General features: G+C 54.9%; 3 protein-coding genes across 3 annotated transcripts; 1 reads left to right on the forward strand and 2 right to left on the reverse strand.

Moving 5' to 3' along the window:
• Positions 1 to 289: 289 nt before the first annotated feature.
• On the reverse strand, positions 290 to 6,820 carry OPRL1 (opioid related nociceptin receptor 1). The gene is made up of 4 exons (XM_049869183.1): positions 6,737 to 6,820; positions 5,784 to 6,038; positions 1,382 to 1,737; positions 290 to 1,103 (listed from the first exon to the last, which is right to left on the reverse strand). The coding sequence occupies exons 2-4, from the start codon at positions 6,014 to 6,016 to the stop codon at positions 580 to 582; spliced, it is 1,113 nt and encodes a 370-aa protein (XP_049725140.1). The 5' UTR covers positions 6,017 to 6,038; positions 6,737 to 6,820; the 3' UTR covers positions 290 to 579.
• Positions 6,821 to 19,723: 12,903 nt separating this feature from the next.
• Positions 19,724 to 20,598, forward strand: LKAAEAR1 (LKAAEAR motif containing 1). Its single transcript, XM_049870056.1, has 3 exons — positions 19,724 to 20,128; positions 20,340 to 20,462; positions 20,539 to 20,598. The coding sequence occupies exons 1-3, from the start codon at positions 19,724 to 19,726 to the stop codon at positions 20,596 to 20,598; spliced, it is 588 nt and encodes a 195-aa protein (XP_049726013.1).
• Positions 20,599 to 22,035: 1,437 nt separating this feature from the next.
• On the reverse strand, positions 22,036 to 24,079 carry LOC126067809 (translation initiation factor IF-2-like). The gene is made up of 2 exons (XM_049870057.1): positions 23,751 to 24,079; positions 22,036 to 22,487 (listed from the first exon to the last, which is right to left on the reverse strand). The coding sequence occupies exons 1-2, from the start codon at positions 24,077 to 24,079 to the stop codon at positions 22,331 to 22,333; spliced, it is 486 nt and encodes a 161-aa protein (XP_049726014.1). The 3' UTR covers positions 22,036 to 22,330.
• Between the last annotated feature and the right edge of the window lie 5 nt (positions 24,080 to 24,084).

Raw genomic sequence — 24,084 nt, forward strand, 5'->3', positions numbered from 1 at the left:
CTCCAGCTTGGCCCTGTTAACACTGTTTGGGCAGTAGGAGCTTGGGGCCTTGGCCCAGAGACGGCCTGGAGGCCAGTCAGCCTCTTCTAGAACAACCACAGGCCAGTAGGGGCCTGCCACCCTCCCAAGGCCATGCTGAGGCCCAGAAGTCCTGAAGTCCACAGCTTCTGTCCCAGGCTCTTGGGGCAGGGAATCACAGGGCAGAGACAGCTGGGAGCCCTGGCCCTGCAAACATGCACAGCATGTGGGGGAGTGGAGCTATATAAGCTGGAGGCACACCTCCAGTGTGCCCTGGACTCAGCAGGGAAGGGTCCAAGAAAGAGTCGCGCAGGGTCCATCCAGCAGCAGCAGGAGGACCTCAGTGGCTGCCCTCATGCCTCGCCCTGTCCCATGATGTCCCAAGTCCCAGCTTTCCAACAGCCTCTTCTGGGCCAAGTGTCCAGGCCAAAGGCAAAGCCTGTGGAGGCTGTGGTGCTTAGGCTTGGCCACCAGCTAGAGAGCGGTGACCTGCGTGAGCTCCGTGTTGGGCGTGGACAGGCTCTGCGGGCTGACAGGCACCAGGGGCAGGTCCACGCCTAGTCATGCAGGCCGCGGCACTGTCTCTGAGGTCTTGCAGGCCAGGCCCACATCCTTGGCGATGCTGCGCACACGGTCAGACACCTGGGTCTCCCGGCGCAGGGTGGACGAGCAGCAAAACTTGCGGAAGCAGGCCTTGAAGTTCTCGTCAAGAAAGGCATAGAGGATGGGGTTAAGGCAGCTGTTGATGTAGCCAAGGGCCGTGCAGAAGCACAGCAGGGCCACAGCAGCCTCACTGCCCGGCTGCACACCCAGCCCCTGAACCAGCACAAAGACCTGGACTGGCGTCCAACAGCCAACAAACACAGCCACCACCACCAGCACCAACCGTGTGATGCGCCGCAGGTTCCGGTCCTTCTCTCGGGACCCCGAGAGCAGGCGGACGCCGCGCAGCCGCCGGATCATGAGGCTGTAGCAGACGGAGATGATGAGCACCGGGATGACGAAGGAGAAGAGGAAGACGCAGATGGCGAACACTGGTCCCCAGTAGTCCTGCGGGGCGGGGATCTCTACCAGACACTCGATCTCTGCAGGGAGACAGCAGTCAGCGCACCTGGGGCATGCAGCTAACAGGCCAGGAAGGGCCCCCAGGAGCCACAGAAAGCAGGGCGCTGGGGAGGACAGCAGCAGTCAGAACACTTGGGGACCTGCGGCCAGTGGGCAGCAGGCAGGGAGGGGTCCATGGAAGGTAAAGGGAGTAAGGTGCTGTGGAGGAGGAGACAGAAATCAGTGAGGCTGGGAGACCCGTGGCTGAAGGGCAGGGAAGGACCCAGGGGAGCCACAGGGAGCAGGATCCCACACTGACCTTCATCCTCAACCTGCGCTGAGCCCATGACGCCAACAGGGACGCCGATGATGGAGGCCAATGCCCAGATGGCCACATTGACAGCCTGGGCTTTGCTGGACGTGCGGACGTCAAGAGCACGTATGGGGTGGCAGATGGCTACGTAGCGGTCCACGCTCATGGCAGTGAGCGTGAAGGTGCTGGTGAACATGTTGTAGTAGTCGATCGCAATGACTGCCTTGCACAAGGCATTCCCAAATGGCCAGAAGCCTAAGAGGATGTCCGTGCCCTGGAAAGGCAGCGTCAGCAAGACCAGGGTGTCCGCCAGTGCCAAGTTAAAGATGTAGATGTTGGTAGCTGTCTTCATCTTGGTGTGTCTGCACACAGAAGGGAGGGGGAGGCTTCACTCAGCATCCTGACTGGACCTGGCAGCAAAGGGTGAGGGGTGCTTCCAGCTCTGAAGCCCTCAAGGCCAGAGTCCGGACAGGAGCTTGTTAAAATGTAGGCTCTGAACCCAACTGAGGTCCACAGAGTCAGAGTCAGTCTCAGGAGACAGAGCCTGAGGCAAAAATCCTAACAAGCCCTCGGTGATTCTGACCCACACAAAGCATGCAGGACCTTGAAGACTGGTCTACTTTAGAGACATTGAGGCATATGGGGGCATCAGAGCACACTGGACTCTGTCCAGGGGCGAAAGGGCAGGACTCAGGAGAGAAAAAACCTGTCCTCTCCCTGTGGGGTTTCCCCACAAGACTCCTCATTGACTAAAATTTTGGCCCTGCAGCTGGCAGAGGTTTCCAAGGGCTCCAGAGGCTATCTGAGCCATCAAAGCCACCCAGAACACACCAAGATGGAGACAGGAAGTGGTGACAGAGACAGGAGTGCTGATGGTGTTGGCTGGAACAAAACACCTGGAACACTGCTTGAAAGTTGTAGGTGCTTAATAAATATTTGTTGAATGAGTCAGTGGTAATAGCGGTGATGATGGTGGTGGTGGTGACAGTGGGGATGGTGGTGACAGTGGTAGTGATGACAGTGATGGTGGGGGTGCAGATGGGGTGAAGGTGGTGATGAGGATGGTGATGGTGACGGTGATGGTGGTAATGATGGTGATGGCAGTGATGGTGAGGGCAGTGGTGATGATGATGGTTGTGATGGTGGAGGTGATGATGGTGGTAGTTGTGGTGGTGGTTGTGATGGCGATGGTGATGGTAGAGATGGTGATGGTGGTGGTGGGAATGGTGGGGATGGTGGTGGTGGTGGTGACGGTGGGGATGGTGGTGGTGGTGACGGTGGGGATGGTGGTGGTGGTGGTGGTGACGGTGGGGATGGTGGTGGTGGTGACGGTGGGGATGGTGGTGGTGGTGGTGGTGACGGTGGGGATGGTGGTGGTGGTGACGGTGGGGATGGTGGTGGTGGTGACGGTGGGGATGGTGGTGGTGGTGGTGACAGTGGGGATGGTGGTGACAGTGGGGATGGTGGTGGTGGTGGTGACGGTGGGGATGGTGGTGGTGGTGATGGTAGAGATGGTGATGGTGGTGGTGGGAATGGTGGGGATGGTGGTGGTGGTGGTGACGGTGGGGATGGTGGTGGTGGTGACGGTGGGGATGGTGGTGGTGGTGGTGGTGACGGTGGGGATGGTGGTGGTGGTGACGGTGGGGATGGTGGTGGTGGTGGTGACGGTGGGGATGGTGGTGGTGGTGACGGTGGGGATGGTGGTGGTGGTGGTGGTGACGGTGGGGATGGTGGTGGTGGTGACGGTGGGGATGGTGGTGGTGGTGGTGACGGTGGGGATGGTGGTGGTGGTGACGGTGGGGATGGTGGTGGTGGTGACGGTGGGGATGGTGGTGGTGGTGACGGTGGGGATGGTGGTGGTGGTGGTGGTGACGGTGGGGATGGTGGTGGTGGTGACGGTGGGGATGGTGGTGGTGGTGGTGACGGTGGGGATGGTGGTGGTGGTGGTGACGGTGGTGACGGTGGGGATGGTGGTGGTGGTGACGGTGGGGATGGTGGTGGTGGTGACGGTGGGGATGGTGGTGGTGGTGACGGTGGGGATGGTGGTTGTGGTGGTGACGGTGGTGGTGGTGGTGACGGTGGGGATGCTGGGGATGGTGGTGGTGATGATGGTGGTTGTGATGGTGGAGGTGATGATGGTAATAATTGTGGTGCTGGTGGCGGTGGCTGTGATGGCAATGACACTGTTAGTGGTGATGATAGTGGGAAGGGTGGCAGCCCCAGTAATGACAATTTTCCATGTCAATTTAGCTGCCATGAGGGAATCTGAGTTCAGTTCTGTCTCTGAGAGAGGGATTAAAAATAAGCACAAAGAGGCCTCAGCTATGCTCAAATACTAATAATGACAACAATAACAATGGCAGATACCTGTGCCAATTTCTTCACTTGGATTTTATCTCATTTAAGACTCAAGAAAACACTGTGGGTAGGTATTACTGCCCCCACACTATAGAGGATGAAACAGACTCAGAGCTTTTGGAGCAAGGTTGGCACAGATGTTTCTGAGTCCGGAGGCAGCTGGCCCCACCCCACTGACTCAGAGCACACCGTGTGTTGCTCTTGGGCCCATGTGGTCACAGTGCTTCCTGAGCACCGCTCTCTGGGGACTGCTAATGTGCAATGCCCTTCCCGCCTATTCTAACCCAGGACATTGGTCTGAGAGTTTCTATGCTCCCATGCAGAGGAGAGACACAAAAGAGCAGCACTGAAGACAGGAAGTGTGGACAAGGTATGTGGACTGCCCCAGGTTGCTGACCCCTCACCCATGACACGCCTTCCAGCCACACAGGGCATGTGGGTCAGGAACAGCCTTCCCAGGACCCTTCTCTGTAGGTCAGCACTGGGCAGGGGGCAGTTACTCCTCCTACCTCCTTGTCTAGCTATGCATCACACACACATGCACACAACATGCACACACATACAGATATCTGTGCACACATAGACATACATAGACATACAAACACATGCATGCACCTATACAGTGCACACACATGCACTGTACATGCACACGTGCTCTGTGAACATGCATGTCCACATGTGTACATATATGAGCATGTGTATGTGTGCACATGTGTATCATTTATCTGGGCATGTGTGTCTGCATTTGTCCTTTGTACACACACCCATGCATGCATGCACACATACATGCATATGCAAACACATGCACGCAGGGGGCTATCTGGTTCACCTTGCTCACTTTCCAATGGGGAAAATGAGGCCCAGAGGGGAACAGGACTTGCTCAGAGTCACTCAAAGGGTAGGGCAGAAAGAAGCAGGGCCTGGGCACTCCCCACTGCCCCGTCCTGCCTCCACCACTACTGTGCCTCCCGTTGGTACCTCTGCTTGGGGCCTTCCAGATTATATGGAGAGGCCATTTGCTTTCGGGCTCTGAGCACTTCCTTTAGAATCACGTCTTTCTGGGCCAAGGACAATCTGGTTGGGCCACTTTCCTGCTCAGGGACCTTCCATGGCTCCCTACTGCCTGAAGAACAACATCCCCACCTGGCACTCAAGATCCCACATCTGCCCAAGCCCCTGGAACTCCATTTGCATGGTCTCGTGGTCAGGATCCCACCCCTTGTGCTGGGCCATCTCCGTTCTTCACTCATCCACCCACACGCTGTCCACTTGCTTCAACTACCCAGCTCACCAGCCACCCCACAGCCTCGCTACCTGTCTTGGGCCCCCTGAGCTTTCCCACCTCTGAGCATCAGCAGATCTGGAACACCACAGATATCAGCACTGAGCCCCAAGGCCTGGAGCCAGGAGAACAGGCTCCGAGAGCTGCCCACCACCACACACTCTGTGTGCCTCTGTTTGCCCATCTACAGAGTGGGCTAACGAAAGAGCAGTGTCACGGGGTGCTGCTGGGCTCCAATGAGATAATCCAGGCAGACAGTTTGGCATGAAGCCTGGCCCCAGCTCAGACACCTCAGACAAATGAGATTATGCAGGGTAGGGGTCACTGTAGTGACTGGAGTGCAGCTGCACCCTCCCCCCACAACAGGCAGGGACAGTGCCTGGGTCTCCTCCCCACTACCCCAACAGGGAGGGGGTGGGCCTAGGTCCCCCCTACTCCCCCAAATGGGAAGGGATGGGGCATGGGTATCCCTCCTACCTCCCGAGACAGGTAGAGGGAGGGCCTGGGTCCCCTCCTCCCCCATACACAGGCAGGGGCAGGGCCTGGATCCCCTCCTCCTTCACCTCCATCTCCAGGAGCTGAGTGTCCAGGGCCTCAGGACTGACCACCCCACCGGACAGGACAACCAGGAATTAGATGTGGGAGGGAAGCAGGAAATCCCCCACCTGCCCCAGGTCCATCCTGAACAGCCCTGCCTCAGTTTTCCCCTCGGTGGCCCTTTGACCACTCAGGCCATGGGAGCTTCTGGTGGGGGCAGGGCCAGCCTACCTGAGGATGACGTACATGACGAGGCAGTTCCCCAGCAGCCCCCCCACACACACAGCCAGGTAGAGCCCCACAATGGAGACCTTGAGCCCAAGGGGCAGGAAGGAGCCGTGGCTGGTGTTGAGCAGCAGGTGGGGGGGCAGCAGGCTGTGGTTGGGGCTCAGGAGGGAGAAGTTGCCCTGCAGGTGGCTGCTGTAGAAGACATCCCAGAATGGGGCGGGAAAGAGGGACTCCATGATGCCTCTCGGCCACAAGCACCTGGGGAGCACAGAGGCACCTGACTGCACACCCAACTTGCATGGATTGGGGGGACAGGCACCCCCCACAGGCAGCCACAGACCCTGAGGCACACACAGGGGCCGGGAGGACATTCGAACATGTGACACACAGACAGGGGCATGGGGGGACACAGAGACACATGACACACAGACAGGACACAGGGGAATACAGAGACACGTGACACACATGAACGGACACACAGACACGTGACACACATGCAGGGACACAGACACACAGGACATAAAGACACGTGTCGCACAGGGACACAGTGGGACTCACAGGCAGGTGACATGCATAGGCACACCCGAGCTCACACAGGGACATGGTCCCATTTGGTTTATAGACCCACACATGGGATACATGGATGTGGTTACACACCAAGACACATGTCCACGCCAGGGACACACACACAGCCACCTGCATGTGCACTGGCTCAAAGATGCAGCAACACACAAGTGCACACATGGAGATGCTCAAATGAGCCCTCATGTACACGCAGGCTCATAAGGAACCTGTGTGTGTGTCTGTCCCCATACAGGCAAAACACGCCCTGAAATGCCTGTGACTCAGGACACAGGTGGCCGAATGCCCAGCCTCCTCCTGCCACCCCTGTTCTGACCCACCAGAAGCTGCCAGCCCATCAGCACCCTCCCCTACCCCCATTCTCAGGAACTCACCTTGGGAACCAACACTGGGGGCAGTGGGGCCCAGGTCTCAGCAGGCAGGTGGAACAGGGGCCAAGGGGCTGGAGGGGCCAAGGGGCTGGAGGGGCCAAGGGGCTGGAGGGGCCAAGGGGCTGGAGGGGCCAAGGGGCTGGAGGGGCCAAGGGGCTGGAGGGGCCAAGGGGCTGGAGGGAGGCCGCTTTCTCACTCAGAGCTGGGCTGGATGGGCTGCAGTGCCGGCTGCTGCGGCAGCTGCTCCTTCTCAGTAGATGCCAGACGCTGCTGTGGTGAGCTGAGAGCTGCCTAGCCAGGAGCTGGGGGAGGGGAGGAAGCTGCAGCTTGGGCGGGGAGGGGCCATGTGGGCTGGAGGGGGAGCAGGCAGCAAAGGCTCAGCCACACAGCAAACAGATGAAGGACCAGAGCACACACATAGAGATGGACAGACAAAGGACACCACCCACAGACCCATACAGACACACGTACAGGCTGGGTCACACAGAAGGCAGAGACACACATAGAGGCTTGGACACACCGATACGGGGACAGAGCACGTACAAGTTCAGACACGCAGATATGTGGACAGACACGTACGTGGTGCAAACACAGGCTCAGATGCACAAAGTCAGGGCAGAGGCACATGTACACAGGACAGACGCATGTACAAGCTCGGACCCACAGACCTGGGACAGGCAAATGTATATCATCTCACACACATGGACACTGGACAGTCAGCCTGCATGGGGAACGGGAGGTTGGCTCACGGGTCACCCACACTTATTCTTACCAGGTCCTGCCCTGCCCATGCAGAGGCCGACTCAGAATTCCAGAGTGCAGACACTTGCCCTGACGGGGCTCCCCTCACCCCTCAGCCAGGTGCCCTAGCGCCGTGCCCCTGCTCAGCCAGCTCTCTGCAAAGAGCACCTTAAACCATGGTTGTCTGGCCCCAGGACATGGCCAGCTGAGAGTTCAGGCACCTGTGGCAGGCAGAGGCAGGGTTTGACCAGTCAGCCTGTTACTTGAGATGCACCAAGACCAGCTGATCTGTGGCCAGCAGAGCTCCCAATTAGCACAACAGCATGTGTGAAGCTGACTGGGATGGCAGCCACAGGCCAAGGCCATGTGGTGACCCCTGACCTGAGTTACCAGCACCCTCCCAGTCACAGGGCTGCTCCCGTGGGCAGGCTTCGAAGGTACTCAGCCCCCCGCACAGAGTATCCTCCCTCCTTAAGGATGGGGACCTGGTTGCTAGGAGACAGGCAGCAGCAGTCGCTAGGATACCCGGATGTGGCATGCAGACACCCAGGACACGGTGTCCCACGCTGTCCCCCAGGATCTCATGTCTGCATCTTTGCTGTGGCCAAGGCTTAGGACACATGTGGAGACACTTGTGGGTCACTCGGAGACATGTCAAAATCACACACTGGTGGGGACACACAGACACTCCCACACAAGTCCACAATGCACACTAGGGAATGCCAGCACACATGTGACACACATCAAAGGCACCTGGTATCCACAAGGCAGTGTGTGGACACCTTGGGACACAGAGCTCCTCCAGAAGAAGCTTGAAGCATGACCTCCTAACCCTGAAGTCCAGTGGGCTCAGGCTTCCACAGCCCCCACAGCTGAACCCTAAAGGTACGAACAGCCATAGCCTAGGCCCCGCAGCCCCGTGGCAGGTACCCACCTGCCTATGATCCTCTGCCACCTCCAGCCCCAATGCCCAGCCCAAGACCTCGGCAGGGGAAGGGGATGCCACAGGCCTGTGGGACCTAGGGAAGGGGATACCTAGGAACCTGACCTAATACCCTCAGCTCAGGAGCTGGAGCAGGGGTGGGCTACCCCACCCCCTCACCATCTGCATATGTGCCCCTGGGTGATGCCACTTCTGAAGTCCAGAGGAGGAAGGGGGAGTTAGGATGAAAAGTAGGGGGAGGGGAGAGGGGAAGGCTGGAGGGAATGGAAGACAGGACAGAATCAGAGCCTCCACTCAAACCCAGGCCCCTCCCCCACCTCCTTAGACCCTGGTCCCAGTCCCACACTCTGCGCCCTTTCCTCTGCCGGAGAGGGCCCCTGACCCCAAACGTGTTCACGCGTGTGCCCCACTGCCCTGCAGATCCTGTGTCTGTGTCATCTTGCTCTGCACAAGTGCTCTGCCCCAGAGCACATGTGTCCCAGGCCATCCTGTGGACACAAGCCCCACCTGCAACATTCAGCCTCTGACATGCATCCCGGCCAGTGGCGTCACTAGGGGGTTGGGGAGGAAGGGTGAGGACTGCACCCCCGACACTGTCAGAGCAGTGACACCAAAATGACTCTAGGCTGCAGAAGCAACAGCGACAGCCTGCAGTGGATAGCCCAGCGCTGCTGGGGGAAGGTGGTTAACCAGCTGGCCCAGCCCACCCCAGGCCCAGGGGACGGGGGGGTGACACTATGAGTTACTGCACTGGGTGATACCCTAGTGACACCACTGATCCTGACTGCCCTGCTCTGCCACACATCCTCACCCACACACCTCTCATGTGCCTGAGCTTGCTCCTTCCACTTTTGCACCTGTCCCTGCAGGGCCAGCATGCACTCCAGGCTCAGCAGAGCTATGATGGCTCAGCTGTGGAGCCCAGCACAGAGGACAGTGGGAGGTGGCCAGTTTCAGCAGGAGGACATGCCCAGTCCCCTGGCTTTTGGGTGGCCCGGCCAGGACAAGGGATACCCTGGGGCTGGGAAGGGGTCAAACCAGGGCCCCTGGGGTAGCAGAGCCCAGGCCAGACTTTGAAGGGCTCCACAAAGGGCACCTGGGGGCAGAGGGAATGACCCCTGGGAGGCCGGGCGAGACACAGAACTGTGTTTCCCACAGCTGTCGTAAAGAAGTACCAGGGTGTTTTCTAAGAGCAGAACTTCATTCTCTCACAGTTCTGGAAGCTGGAAGTCTGAATTCAGGATGTTGGCAGGGCCATGCTCTCTCTGAAGTCTTTAGGAAACTCCTTTCTTGTCTCTCCCAGCTTCAGGTGGCCCCAGGTACCCCTTGGCTTGTAGATGCACCTGCACATGGTGTCTTCTCTCTGTGTGAGTCTCCATGTCTGTCATCGGGTCTCCATGTCTGTCCTCTTTTATAAAGACATCACTCAGATGGGATTAGGACCTACCCTGCTCCACTGTGACTTCATGTTAACCTGACTGATAACATTGCAAAGACCCCCTTTCCAAACAAGGTCACATTCACCGATACAAGTGTTAGGATTTGACATATCTGTTTGGAGATGCAACTAAACCCAAAACACTACATGTTACACAAGAGCTAGCAGTGGACACATGTTATACGAGAGTTCATGTGTCAGAGCAGGACAACATAGGACAACCTCAAACACACACATTGTATGCAACCACACCAGGGACAGCCTAGAACACAAAGCATAGGACACACATGTTTACAAATTACAAACTGGGTTTGCAAATTACAGTGAAAGCCCAGCACAAGCCATCTGGGTCCCCAGGCCACTCTCAGAGGTCACTCAATTCCAAAACTGCTTCCACACTGTAAGTATCAGAGCAGCATCCTACTCCTGGTACCAAATTCTGTCTTAGTTACTTTAACAAAGAGAAATTTATTCTCTCACAGTTTAGGAGGCTAGAAGTCCAGAATTCAGGGTACCATCTACAGGGGAAGACTTTCCCTCTGTGTCCAAGTCTGGGGGAAGGTTCTTGTCATCAATCTTCCCTGGTCTAGGAGCGCCTCAGTGCAGGGACCCCAGGTCCAAAGGACACGCTCTGCTCAGAGGTCATATCCATTTCAGAAGAGCCTGGATCCTTGAGTGAGATTCACACCCACACCCGGGGGCATACACCTCACTTCTCCCACACAGGACCTGAGGCCATCCACATCCCAGGACAGGACTGCAAGCCACTCATTCTCTCCTGCCCTCCTGAGGTGTCCCCAAGCACCACCCTGGCACCAAAAATGGGTAACCCACAGAAAACCTCACAGGTGACCCATGGTAGCTCCCAAGGCCCACATAGCCATTTGTGCGGTACAACCACTTTGGAAATCGATTTGGTGCTTCCTTAAAAAGCTAGAAATAGAACTACCATACGATCCAGCAATTCCACTACTTGCAGTATATCCTAGAGAAATAAGAGCCTTCACATGAACAGTTATATGCACACCCATGTTCATTGCTGCACTGTTAACAATAGCAAAAAGATAGAAGCAGCCAAGGTGTCCATTAACAGATGAATGGATAAATAAATTATGGTATATTCACATAATGGAATACTATGCATCGATTAAGAACAATGATGAATCCGTGAAACATCTCATAACATGGAAGAATCTGGAAGGCATTATGCTGAGTGAAATTAGTCAGTTGCAAAAGGACAAATATTGCATGAGATCATTACAAGGTTACAAGCGTGGGGTTACAAGCATGGGGAGGGAGGGAGAGGGGTATTCACTAACTAGATAACCCAAAAGTAGACAAGAATTATTTTAGGTGAAGGGAAGGACAACACGCAATACATGGAAAGTCAGCACAACTGGACTAAACCAAAAGCAAAGAAGTTTCCTGAATATAATCAAACACTTCGAAGGCCAGAGTAGCAGGGACGGGGGTCTGGGGACCATGGTTTCAGGGAACATCTAGGTCAATTGGCATAACAAAATGTATTAAGACAACGTTCTGCATCCCACTTTGGTAGGAGACATCTGGGGTCTTAAATGCTAGCAAGTGGCCATGTAAGATGCATCAATTGGTCTCAACCTACCTGGAGCAAAGGAGAATGAAGAACACCAAAGACATATGGTAAAGATGAGCCCAAGAAACAGAAAGGGCCACATAAACCAGAGTTACCATCAGCCTGAGACCAGAAGAACTAGATGGTGCCTGGCTACCACCGATCACTGCCCTAACAGAGAACAAAACAGAGAATCCCTAATGGAGCAGGAGAACAGTGGGATGCAAATCTCAAATTCTCATAAAAAGTCCAGGCTTAATGGTCTGATTGAGACTGGAGGGACCCTGGAGATCTTGGTCCTTGGACCCTTTGTAAGCCCAAGATTGGAACCATTCCCAAAGCCAAATCTTCAGACAGGGATTGGACTAAAAGATAGATAATGATACTGGTGATGAGTGAGCTTCTTGGCTCAAGTAGACACATGAGACTATGTGAGCAACTCCTGTCTGGAGGTGAGATGAGAAGGAAGAGGGGGACAGGAGCTGGTTGAATGGACACAGGGAATACAGGGTGGAGAGGAGGAATATGCTGTCTCATTAAGAAGAGAACAGCTAGGAGTATACAGCAGTAGATAGAGTAGTAGATAGAGACTGACTTGATTTGTAAACTTTCACTTAAACGCTGTAAATAAATTTTTTTAAAGTTAGAGAATTTTAGCAATTTTGAGTTTCATCATACATAAATTACTTTGTCCTTGTCATTTAAGCCTTATAATATTTATAAAACTCCCCCCCCAAAAAAAACCCATTACCATCTGTTATGGATTGAATTGTGTCCCCCAAAAATATGTGTCAACTTGGCTAGGCCATGATTACCAGTATTGTGTGATTGTCCACCATTTTGTGATCTGATGTGATTATCCCGTGTGTTGAAAATCCTAACCTCTATGATATTAATGATGCAGGATTAGAGGCAGTTAAGTTAATGAGGCAGGACTCAATCTACAGGATTAGGTTGTATCTTGAGTTAATATCTTTTGAGATATAAAAGAGAGAAGCAAGCAGAGAGGAGAGGGATCTCATACCACAAGAAAGAAGTGTTAGGAGCATAGTCTGTCTTTTGGATCTGGGGTCCCTGTGCCGAGAAGCTCCTAGACAAGGGGAAGATTGATGATAACAACCTTCCTCCAGAGCTGACACAGAGGGGAAGCCTTCTCCTGAAGCCGGCACCCTGAATTTTGGACTCCTGGCCTCCTGAACTGTGAGAGAATACATTTCCCTTTGTTAAAGCTATCCACTTGTTATAGCAGCACTAGATAACTAAGACAGAACTTGGTGCCAGGAGTGGGGTGCTGCTCTAACAGACACCTACAATGTGGAAGTGGTTTTGGAATTGAGTAATGGGTAGAGGCTGGAAGAGTTTTAAAATGCCTAATAGTAAAAAAAAAAAAAGTAAAAGCCTAGATTTCCTTGAAGAGACGGTGGAATAACAGACATCAAAGACAATTCTGGTGAGGACTCGGAAGGAAGTGAGGAGAGTCATAACGCCAGAGATGGTGAAGATGGCAAGAAGCAGCAGCAAAGAAACAGTGGCAGCAGAACCCAGAGACCAGTTTGAAACAGTGCATGAGCTGACCCACAGAGCAAGAGAGCTGAGTGCCTTCCAGCAGAGGTTTCCTGGTGGAGTAGGGTGTCTCCAGGCACTTATTGGTAGAGCTAAAGAGCTTTGGAACACTTGCCAGAGCAGGACAGACACTGGGCCTACCCAAGAGGCACGTGGGCTCGAGAGGCCAAGGAATCAAGAAGCAGAAGCTGAAGAGGCAAGGAATACAGGAAGCAGAGCTGCGTCAGTCTCAAAGGTAGAGCCAAGGCTTCCAGAGTTTCAAAGGGTGAGGCCACAGCCTCTTAGGTTTCAAAGAGTCAGATCTTCACCAACTCAGCTCTGGAGTGTGGGGCTGTCTTTCACAAGTGCCGGCAGAATGGGGCCAAATCCACTGCCCAGAGATGAGGGGGTGGGGTTGTCATGCCAAAGGGCAGAATGGGCCTGCTGAGGCCAAGGGGGTAGGGTCACCACACAGATGGACTAGGAGAATGTGGCCACCCAAAGCTGAGGGAGCAGAGTAGCCTTTTCAGTGGGCTTGGAAGGTGGAACTGAAGCCCAGGGCCAAGGGGCATCCACCTAGAATCCTGAGATTATGACCAATACCCAGAGTCAGGAAGGCAGGGTCATTGCCTAAATGGTCTCAGAGAAAGAGGATTATTTTCAAGCTTTGAAAGCGAATGTAATGTGTTCTACTGACTCGCTTTGGTGCCTGTTATCCCTTTTTTCCCTCCAATTTCTCCCATTTGTAATGGAAATATCTACCTTGTGCCTGTTCCATCATTGTACTTTGGAAGCAGATAACTTGTATTCTAGATTTCACAGATAAAGAGGAATTTTGCCCGAGGGTGGAATCTGGACTTGGAGTTGATTTATTACTTTTGAGATGATATGATGGGGATTGTATTTTACATGTGGCAAGGACATGAAATTTGGGGGCCAAAGGGTGGAATGTTAGTGATTGAATTATGTCCCCCAAAAATGTGTATCAAGTTGGTTGGCCATGATTCCCACTATTGTGTGATTGTCCACCATTTTGTAATCTGATGTGATTATCCTCTGTGTTGGAAATCCTAACCTCTATGATGTTAATGAGGCAGTTATGTTAATGAGGCAGAGTTCAATCTACAGGATTAAGTTGTATCTTGAGTCAATCTCTTTTGAAATGTAAAAGAGAGAAGCAAGTAGAGAATACAGGGATCTCATATCACCAAGAACGAAGCACCAGGAGTGGAGCACATCCTTTGGACCTGGGTTCCTGTGCTGAGAAGCTTCTAGGCCAGGGGAAGATTGATAAGAAAGATCTTCCTCCAGAGCCGACAGAGAGAAAAAGTAAATTTCTCTGTTAGAGCCATCCACTTGTATGATTTCTGTTATAGCAGCACTAGATAACTGAGACACCATTGCATTGATTCCAACTCATAGGGACCCTATATGACAGAGTAGACCTGCCCCATCGAGTTTCCAAGGCTGTAATCCTTACAGAAGCAGACTGCCATGTCTTTCTCCCTCGGAGGGGTTGGGGGGGTTCTAACCTTTCAGTTAGCAGTCCAAAGCTTAATCGCTGCTCCACCAGGGCTCCTTAGACAATGACAAAATAATTGAATTTCAGCTTTCCGATATGATGTTGAATTTTATGCTCATTGTGATGGTTAAGATTGCGTGTCAACTTGGCTGGGTCATGATTCTCAGTGTTTTGGCAGTTGTATAATGTGATCTCTTCCCTGATGAAATTTGATATGTGATCACCATGACGGAATCTTCTGAGTGGTACTGGTGCGGGCAGGGCCTGTGGTGGCTCACTGCCCCCTCAGCCTTCATCTCTCCACCTTCCACCACCTACTTCTTCCTGCTCACCTTGCCAAGGTTTTTGGCTTGTTCTGGATCCAGCAGCTTCCTCTTGTCTGACCTCCAGTTCTTGGGGCTTGGGGCTTGAGCTAGAAGCTTACCTGTTCGTCTTGGGACTCATTGATCTTCACAGCCTGCGAGCAAGAGTCCTACTCCCTGACCTGCCAATCTTGGGCTCGCCAGCCCCTGGAGCTATGTGAATCAAGAGAAACCTTGCAGTCTTGCCTATCGACCTTAGGATTCCTTGACCTTCACAACCTGTTAGCGGGATCCCTGACCTCTGACCTGCCAATCTTGGGTTCACCAGCTTCTGTGGCTCCATGAATTGGGAAAGGCCTCTATCCTGATCCACGGACTTGGGATGTTCCCATCTCTACAATTGTGTGAGCTGTTCCCTTGATACAAATTTCTCTCTATATATATTTACATGCTTTACTGGTTTTGCTTCTCCAGAGAACCCAGTCTAAGATAGTCATTTAATAATATTTACTCACTTAATTTTCACACTTTGGCACCAATAAACATGCTTTTAGATCATGGTCTTTTCATGGGCCCTTGAAAACTCTGAGCATCCTGGGCACAAGAATAGAGAATGAGAGAGATCCTCCTGCAGGCTCACTTGCAGCTCTGGCCCCAGGTCATGACAGCACCCCTCCTGATCCAGCCCAGTCTCCGGCCCAGCCCCACAGAGCCCAGAGCCCAAGGGCTGGGTCACCACAGGTCAGTAGTGCAGACACGGGGGACAGCTTCCTGGGTAAGCAGGCAGGGCATCTGCTGTGGTCAGGGAGTCTGGTAAGCCACACCATGTATGCGGGGGAGGGAAGGCAAAGTTCTTCAATTTTACAAAAACAGAGGGATAGGGCCATGAAACTCTTCTGTAGGATACTGTAATGGGGGACACATAGGACTGTATAACACCAAGAAGAGCCTAAGGTAAACTGTGAACTTTAAGTTCTTTAATAACATACCGTTATTGGTTCATCAGTTGACAGAATATCAATTGAGATGTTTCAGCAAACAGATGCAGCACTTGAAGTGCTCTCTCGTATGCTAAGAAATTTGGAAGACAGATACCTGATCAACCGACTGGAAGAGATCCATACCTATACCTGTCCCCAAGAAAGGTGATCCGAATGCGGAAATTATCGAACAGTATCATTAATATCACACGCAAGCAAAATTTTGCAGCTGCAGCAGTATATCAACAGGAAACTGCCAGAAATTCAGGCCGGATTCAGAAGAGGACGTAGAACCAGGATATCATTGCTGATGTCAGATGGATCCTGGTTGAAAGGACAGAATACCAGAAAGATGTTTACCTGTGTTTTATTGACTATGCAAAGTCATCCGACTGTGTGGATCGTAACAAATTATGGATAGCATTGCACAGGATGGGAATTCCAGAACACTTAATTGTGCTCATGAGGTACCTGTACATAGATCAAGACGCAGTTGTTCGGACAGAACAAGGGGATACTGAATGGTTTAAAGTCAGGAAAGTTGTGCATCAGGGTTGTATCCTTTCACCATATCTATTCAATCTGTATGCTGAGCCAAAATAATCTGAGAAGCTGGATTATATGAAGAAGAACAGGGCATCAGGATTGGAGGAAGACTCATTAACAACCTGTGTTATGCAGATGACACGACCTTGCTTGCTGAAAGTGAAGAGGACTTGAAGCACTTGCTGGTTAAGATCAAAGACCACAGCCTTCAGTATGGATTGCACCTCAACATAAAGAAAACAAAAATCCTCACAACTGGATCAATAAACAACATCATGATGAATGGAGAAATGATTGAAGTTGTCAAGGATTTCATTTTACTTGGATCCACAATCAACATCCTTTGGAAGCAGTAGTCAAAAAATCCAGAGACACATTGCATTGGGCAAATCTGCTGCAAAGGACCTCTTTAAAGTGTTGAAAAGCAAAGGCGTCACCTTGAAGACTAAGGTGCACCTGACCCAAGCCATGGTATTTTCGATTGCATCATATGCATGTGAAAGCTGGATAACGAATAAGGAAGACTGAAGAAGAGTTGATGCCTTTGAATTGCAGTGTTGGCGAAGAATATTGAATATACCATGAACTGCCAAAAGAACGAACAAATTTGTCTTGGAAGAAGTATAACCAGAATGCTCCTTAGAAGCAAGGATGGACATGTTGTCAGGAGGGATCGGTTCCTGGAGAAGGACATTATGCTTGGTAAAGTACAGGGTCAGCAGAAAAGAGGAAGACCCTCAATGAGGTGGATTGACACAGTGGCTGCAACAATGAGCTCAAGCATAACAACGATTGTAAGGATGGCACAGGACCAGGCAGTGTTCGTTCTGTTGTGCACAGGGTCACTATGAGTCGGAACCCACTCAATGGCACCTAACAACAACAACAATCAGTTCATCAATTGTAACAAATGACCACAGGAATGCAAAGTGTTAAGGACAGGAGAAATTGCTGTTGTGATTAGCTGCCATCTAGATCCAGTCCGCCCTGACTCATGGTGACCCCATGTGTAGTAGAACTGCTCTATAGGGTTCTTTTTGGCTGTTCTCCAGGCCTTTCTTCCACAGTGGGGTGGAGGGGGAGAGGGAGGATATAGTGGAACTCTGTACTTTCTGCAGTTTTTCTGTAAACCTAAAATTGCTCTAAAAAAAAAGTCTATTTAAAAAAAAAAAAAGAGGGAAAGCTACAAGTCCCTTCTTGCAGAGCAAAAGAACATGCCTCACTTCTTGAGACCCCAGCCAAGGCCCAGCAAGCCCCCCGTATGTCCCTCTGGGCTAGACCAGGGAATCCGAAGGGTCATCCAGTCAGGGAAACCTCATTCCAATAAACAGGCCAGTGCCCCACTCCCCCGAGCCCCTGCGCCCATGCTGGGAAGTGTCCATGAGGCAGCCTGGAGGAGGCGGCCTGCCCCGTGTGGCTCCAGGGGTCCAGGGGCTGGGTCATCACAGGTCAGTAGTGCAGGTGCGGGGGCAGCTGAAAGAGTTCCACACAGCTGGGGCCTAGGGTCCGGCAGGAAAGGAGGCCTAGCTGGGCGCAGGGAGCAGGCCAAGGGCCAGAGTTTCCAAAAACTAGAGGAATAGTTAATGGCCTCCTGCAGAAAGGCCTAACCTTGGCAGAGACCACATCTCTTAATTCAGGACATCCCCCCAGGGGCTCAGACCAACACCCAGAATGGCACCACCAGTGGCCTAGGCATGAATGAATCAGGGGCTATATCTGCCCTGTGGGGCGGACGAATTTACAAATAAGCTGTGCACTTGCCAATATACTCATGCCAGCATTGTTCAAGTCACAAAAGGAACATTAGAGTTAATCATTACAGGAGAAACCAGGGAATGCTAAATACATTACAGAATTGATCAATAGATTGATAAATTATAAAATAAGTGAATGCATTATGAAATTAATGAATGCAAGAATAGATGTGATTATAGAAAAACAGAGCTCAGGATCCAGAGACTAAGGGTTCAGAACAACCCAGGTCTAGTCTGGGGGGATGTCTGCGGACCTGTGGATCCCAAATTTGTCCTGGAAGAGGTGAGTGATCTATAGTTCTGCCTCAGTTTCCTCTTCTGTGACCACAAGTGCTCCCCAGCCAGCGTGGGTCTCCTGGGCTAGTGAAGAGGGGACCCTGAGGGGACTGGGTCTCCTCACAGCTGAGCCCTCAGACCCCCAAAACCAGGGCCCCAAGGCTTCTTCGAGGCAGGAGAGGGGCTGAAGAGTGAGGAACTGTCAGAGGGTCACTGTAATCACCTCTCAGAGCATTCTGGTGGCTGTGGGGCATTTAGCCTGGGTGGGGCACCCTCTGTGCACACCCATTGAGCTGGGACCATGCACCTTGGTAGGGGCTCCCACCCTTGCTGGATTGGGGGAGGGGCAGGACTCCGTTGCCAGGCAACTGCATCAACAAGCCTAAGAGTCAGAGGTTGCAATGAAAGCTCCCGAGAAGGCAGAGGTTTGGAGCGAAGGGATGAGTCTTGGAGGGGAGGAGCGATCGCCAGAGCTGGGGTGGTAGTAAGGGGATTGGCACCAGGCCCAGAGTCATGTATGAGGCGCTGTGGGCTGGGTCTGGGCAGGAAGGAGAGGGCTGGGTGTAGGATGGGGCAGGGGACTGTGAGAGAACCCCTTCTCCCTTCTCCTTGGACTCTGCTCCTCTACCCCCATCCAGGCCCAGCAAGGGAACAGGCCAGGAAGAGGTCTCTCCTGCCTAGAGCCAGCCGTCCGCTGGGCTCTGAGCCTCCTGGGGCACACACGTGTGCACACACAGACTGATCCGGACACAAGCACACCCAGACACACAGACCCACAAAGACACACACATACACACACACACACCAGTACCTCCCCCCCGCCAAGGCTCCATCTGTAAGGGCCGGGGTTCTCTGCCCAGGATATAATGGAGGCCCACCGACTGCGTCCCCATCACTGAGGCTGAGAGTCCTGGTGCTGCTGTGGGGTGAAAGAGGCCAGTCCAGATCCTGGAGCTCCTACTACCGTGGCGGGGGGGGGGGGGGGGGGCGGGCAGCGAGGCTGTCTGGGGACAGCAGACTCAGAGGAGGGTCCCCTTCCTGATAGGGGTCCACTCACTAGTCCTCACCCCTAGGTAGGGCCCGAGATCAACTCAGGGTCGCATGCATACCTCCAGCTGGAAGGGTATTTCCTAAAACTCGACTCCATCAGAAAATTCTGACTGCTGGAAGACCAAGATGGGGAAAGGGGACACTGGGCAGAGGGAACTGCTTGGGCAAAGTCGCAGAGGCCGAAGGTGCCAGATTTCAGACCCGAGTTTGGCTTGCACGTGGGGTTGGCTGAAGGGGGAGTGAGGAAAAGGGTCGCCACTCGGCCTCGACAGGGACGCCCGTTCCCCCGGCAGGGCCCTAGGATGCAGCCTTCGCGGGCAAAGGAGGCCGGGAGCAGGGGATCGCGGGAGCCGGCCAGTAAGAGCGCGCCGGCCGCCGGGCCCCGCGAGTGGCGCGCGAAGAGGTTGCCTCCGGCGGAACCACCGAAGCCCGGCTGGGCGCTGACGCTGGAGGGGCTGGCAGCCATGCGCCCCGCGCAGCGCCACCGCCACCTGCTCTTCGGCGACCTGCTCGAGGACGTGGGCGCGTCCGCCTCCATCTTCCCGCGCGAGTCGCTGGAGCTGGTGGACCGCATGCCCGACCCGTGCGCGTGGACGCAGCCGCTCGATCTGCCAGCGCAGCGGCAGAATCGGCTCCTGGGCGTTCTCAAGGCTGCAGAAGCCCGCGGGCGGATCCGCGCCCTGCGTCTGCGCTATATCCGCATGAGGGTGAGGGAGAGGCCGGCGGGACCTGCGGGGGGCTGGCAGGACACCAGGTGGGGCCAAGAGGATACCGGGAAGTACCAGGTGGGGCACCGATGGGGCGCCATGCGGGAGGGGATGGCGTGGGAATGGACCAGGGAGGCAGGGGTGTCCTGAGGAAGAGACAGCTGGGACAAGTGCAGGGCCCGCTCACGACCCCCCCACCCCCGACCCGCAGGCCGAGGAGATCTCGTTCCTCATTCAGCAGCAGAAGTCCGCGCCCGCTGCCATCCGGCTGGAGATGTTCCTGCCGCCTCAGCTGAAGCCCAAGAAGATCCCGGATCCCCTGGACCGGCAAGAGGTACCCGTAGGCCTGTGGAGGGGGAGGGGGCCCCCGCCGCCCCGCGCACACAAGGCCCCAGCGCGTCTCCCCGCAGCGGAGGCGAGTGGAGACTATCCTGGAGGAGAAGGTGGATGGGAGCATCTTCCCGCGCTGACCGCGCCGCGGAGCCACGGGACCGCCCACCCCCCATATAAAGTTCTGTTTGTCTAGTCGCCCCGGTCTTTCTGCTGTCCACCCCCCTCCCCACTGGATCCCCGCAGGCAAGGAGAGAGGATGGATGCTGCCTGTCCCAGACCCACTGCCACAGACACTGGGTGCACAGAGTAGTGCTCCCCAACAAAGTAGGGAGGTGCAAGTGAATGGGTACCAAGGTAAGAGGGACAGGGACACCCCTACCCCCAGTTCCCCACTGCCCTCCATCAGGCACCTCAGCTCCCTGAATTCCATGGGGGCCCCCAGGCTAGAGGAGGGGGAGGAGGAATAGCCTGGCTCAGTGACAGACTTCTGCCCCAGAACTGAAGGTAGCTTCAGGGCAAAACTGGGGCTCAAGTGAGACCCAAATTGCAGGTCATTGCTTCAGGGGTCAGAGGGGCCGTGGCATTCTGGGCAGGGGGAATGACTGCAGACACCACAGCTTGGGGGGTCAGAGAGTTGCCCTGGACAGGGGGACCCTGGAGACTGAGGGGGAGGCCCCTTGGGGAGGTCCGCCTTCCCACCCTGAATTTTTCCGGTACTCCCCATACACACACACACTTGGAACAAGAAGGAAGCCAGCCTATCTACTCTGACAAACACCAGCCCCTGCAGGACCCCTGGATGCTGAGGAGCCTCTGAGTCTCTGGCAGACACTCCCAACCCACAGAAAGCTGGGTTTCCCTTCGGAGCCTGCTTTTCTGCACCTTCTCCTGGGGAGCCTGGGACTTTCCCTTTCCTCCTTCCCAGCCACCACTCAGAGGTTCCGAAGAGGTGGGGGCTCTGGGACAGACAAGCCCTCCCTTTGTGGGGGCTCCTGAGGAGGCAGAGTCAGCAGGAGCTGGAAAGGACTCATCTTTCCCCCACCAGAGGTCAGAGAGGGTCCAGCAAGGAGTGCTCAGCTCAGCCATGGGGATTGAGCCCATGTGGGACTGGGTCCTCCATCCCCTCAACCCAGCCTCTTCCTTAAAGCTTGCCTTCTGACCCTTCACACTTTCTGGGGCTGCTGCTGCTCTTGGCCTTGGTCCAAGCCCAGAACTGTGTGGATTCCTGGGAGGAAGGGGCTTCCCCAGCAGGAAGTGAAGTGGGAGGAAGCTGTGCTCTTCTGGGGAAACAGGGGAAGGGGGAGGTCTGGGAGGGGGGCAGGGGCAAGTAGGCTGGGGAAGGGGGCAGTCTTCGTCCAGGAGTGGTGGCACTCTCACCCTGTGTGGGGACAGCCACCCTGGCTGCCCTAGCCCAGCTCCCTGCAGCCTGGACCTGGGACTCTACCTAGGAGGACTCATCTGTTCAGTAAAACATTCACTTCATCACTTCTCTGAGCCTCATTTCTTCATCTCTAACATGGAGTCATAGGGTTGCTTCGATGGCATCTCACTTGGTGATGTGCCCCCCCACCCACCCAGTGAGTGCTCTATAAGGGGAGGGCCACGCTGCATCAGGCTGCTCTAGTGGGTCAGGTCCCTGCCGGGTGGCCAAGTAACAAAGGCAGACACAGGCCCCAGATAAGCAGCAAGTCACAAGCGCTCACCAAGACCTCTCAGACCAGCGTTGTTCCAGCACTTGAGGTGCCCCTTTGTCTCCCTGTCAGGGAGGGGCTCCAGGTCTGGGTAGGGGGCTATGGGAAGGGGGCAAAGACATTCCTGTGGGGCCTGGAGGAGGCTTCTGTCCACGGAAGGCGCTAAGAGAGGGCCAGGTCAGTGTGTCAGGGACTGAGGGGTCAGGTGAGCACCGGGGGGCTGGGGTCCCTGTCCAAACCTCATCTCCACCATCACCAGCTGCGTGGCTTTGAACAGGTCACTGCCTCGGTTTCTCCTGTGGTACATGGGAAGGGTCTTCCTCACAAGTGGTCTTCTGTAAAGGAGACCAAATGAGGAGAGCTGTCAGGGTACATACAGCAGGGCCTGTGAGCATCCATGTGAGCATCCGTCTGCCTCTGGAGTACTCAACAGAGCGGGGAAGCAGAGGGAGGGGAGAGTCGAGGGAAAAGGCCGACAGGCCCCAGGGGCCAGAGGAGAACAGTGGCAGTGGCTGGAAGTCAGGGGACGTGCTGACCCCACTCCTGCCAGCTGCCCCCTGCACTTCTCTTGAGATGGGCGGCACTTTGGCCATCGCAGCCAGGTTGTCTGGCTTTGACCAGGTGCCTGGTCCTCATCTGTAAAGATGCGGTAATAGCACATACTTCTCAGGACTAATGCCTGGGCTCAGTAAGAGGCAGCCATCCCTGGACAGGTGTTCGGCCTCTGGCCCTGCTCATCATGCTGCCTCCAACAAGTAATCGGCCAAGCTGGAGAGCGAGGACTGTCCTGTGGGCCCAGCTCCCACTCTGACCTGGGCCTGCCCTGGCCCCTGGCCTCACTGCTTTTCCAACAGAACCACAGTGCAACCCCCCCACCCTCAACCTTCGCACTACCCTTGCTCACCAAAGATTCCTGACACCAATTGGGTACCACCCTGCCCTCCCTCCTCTACCTGTTTCTCTCCTTAGCGCACCCTCCACCCAACCCCTTACAGGTTGGCCTCACTCAGGGCCCACAGCAGACACCCAACACCTGCCAAGTGAACTATCCCCACTTCTCTGGTGCTTGGAAGAGCCCTGCCCCACTGTGCACATGGGCTGTGCAGTGGGTGGGCATTTGTGTGGGGAGCCCTGCCTCCAGCCAGGCTAGGCCTTACAGGCACTGGGGGAACAGCAGGCTTGGGGGGCCACAGACACAAGATGTCTGCAGAGTGGTCTGGGCCACCCTGACACTGGCCCAGAACATTCTGTGATAAGGAACTTCACCCACAGCTGTGCTGTGTCAAAAAGGGCCAAGAAAGCCAGCCACTGAAAGGAAAGGGCATCTGTGGCAAAGGGGACCCAGAGGGCTCTGGACTTTAGGAGGGCTCAGAAGGGAGTTGGTCACGCCCTGGAAACGAGCCCTTTGGTGGACTCCACGCAAGAGCCCACACCCACCAGCGCCGCCAGCCCCGCAGCACGGAACCCCCACCCCCACCCCCAGCATGGTGACAGCACGTCTCACTTAACCCCACTCTACAGATGAGGCATCAGATTGGAGAGGGCGGGCGGGCCTGGCGTGACCACGGGTCAGCCCTTTCCAGGGACTTCTTCCTTACCCAAGCGGGGCAAGCGGCACACGGGACCCCGGGGCCTGGGGTGCTCTCGCTGGCGCCCCCGCACTGGCCAGGAGCCTCGTGGACTCCCTGCAAGAACGGCCCAGCTGTGAAGAGTAGGGGGAGAGGTCGCCGCGCACCCCAGGCCGCCACAAAGCCAGCACCCCACTTTCCGCGCAATGCCGGGCATGTGGGCGCGAAGAGGCCTGCGGGGGAGCCGGCCGAGCGCCCCGGCGGGCGGGCTGGCGGGCGGGCGGGGCAGGGCGGGCGCCTCCAGCGCGAGGAAGTCCAGGCCCCGCGCTTTGGGGAAGTGCGGCCGAGGGCCTGCGCATGCGCC

The sequence above is a fragment of the Elephas maximus genome, chromosome 25 (genome assembly GCF_024166365.1).
Source record: "Elephas maximus indicus isolate mEleMax1 chromosome 25, mEleMax1 primary haplotype, whole genome shotgun sequence".
NCBI classification, from domain to species: Eukaryota; Metazoa; Chordata; class Mammalia; order Proboscidea; family Elephantidae; genus Elephas; species Elephas maximus.

Excerpts from the sequence above, each read along its gene's own strand:
- OPRL1 (XM_049869183.1), bottom strand. The coding sequence starts at position 6,016 with ATGGAGTCCCTCTTTCCCGCCCCATTCTGGGATGTCTTCTACAGCAGC. Across the intron at positions 1,738-5,783 it reads GTCATGTACGTCATCCTCAG|ACACACCAAGATGAAGACAG; the intron begins GTAGGCTGGCCC and ends TTCTGTGTGCAG. Across the intron at positions 1,104-1,381 it reads AGCGCAGGTTGAGGATGAAG|AGATCGAGTGTCTGGTAGAG; the intron begins GTCAGTGTGGGA and ends GTCTCCCTGCAG.
- LKAAEAR1 (XM_049870056.1), top strand. The coding sequence starts at position 19,724 with ATGCAGCCTTCGCGGGCAAAGGAGGCCGGGAGCAGGGGATCGCGGGAG. Across the intron at positions 20,129-20,339 it reads TGCGCTATATCCGCATGAGG|GCCGAGGAGATCTCGTTCCT; the intron begins GTGAGGGAGAGG and ends CCCGACCCGCAG. Across the intron at positions 20,463-20,538 it reads ATCCCCTGGACCGGCAAGAG|CGGAGGCGAGTGGAGACTAT; the intron begins GTACCCGTAGGC and ends GTCTCCCCGCAG.
- LOC126067809 (XM_049870057.1), bottom strand. The coding sequence starts at position 24,079 with ATGCGCAGGCCCTCGGCCGCACTTCCCCAAAGCGCGGGGCCTGGACTT. Across the intron at positions 22,488-23,750 it reads GTGCCGCTTGCCCCGCTTGG|AAGACCACTTGTGAGGAAGA; the intron begins GTAAGGAAGAAG and ends TCTCCTTTACAG.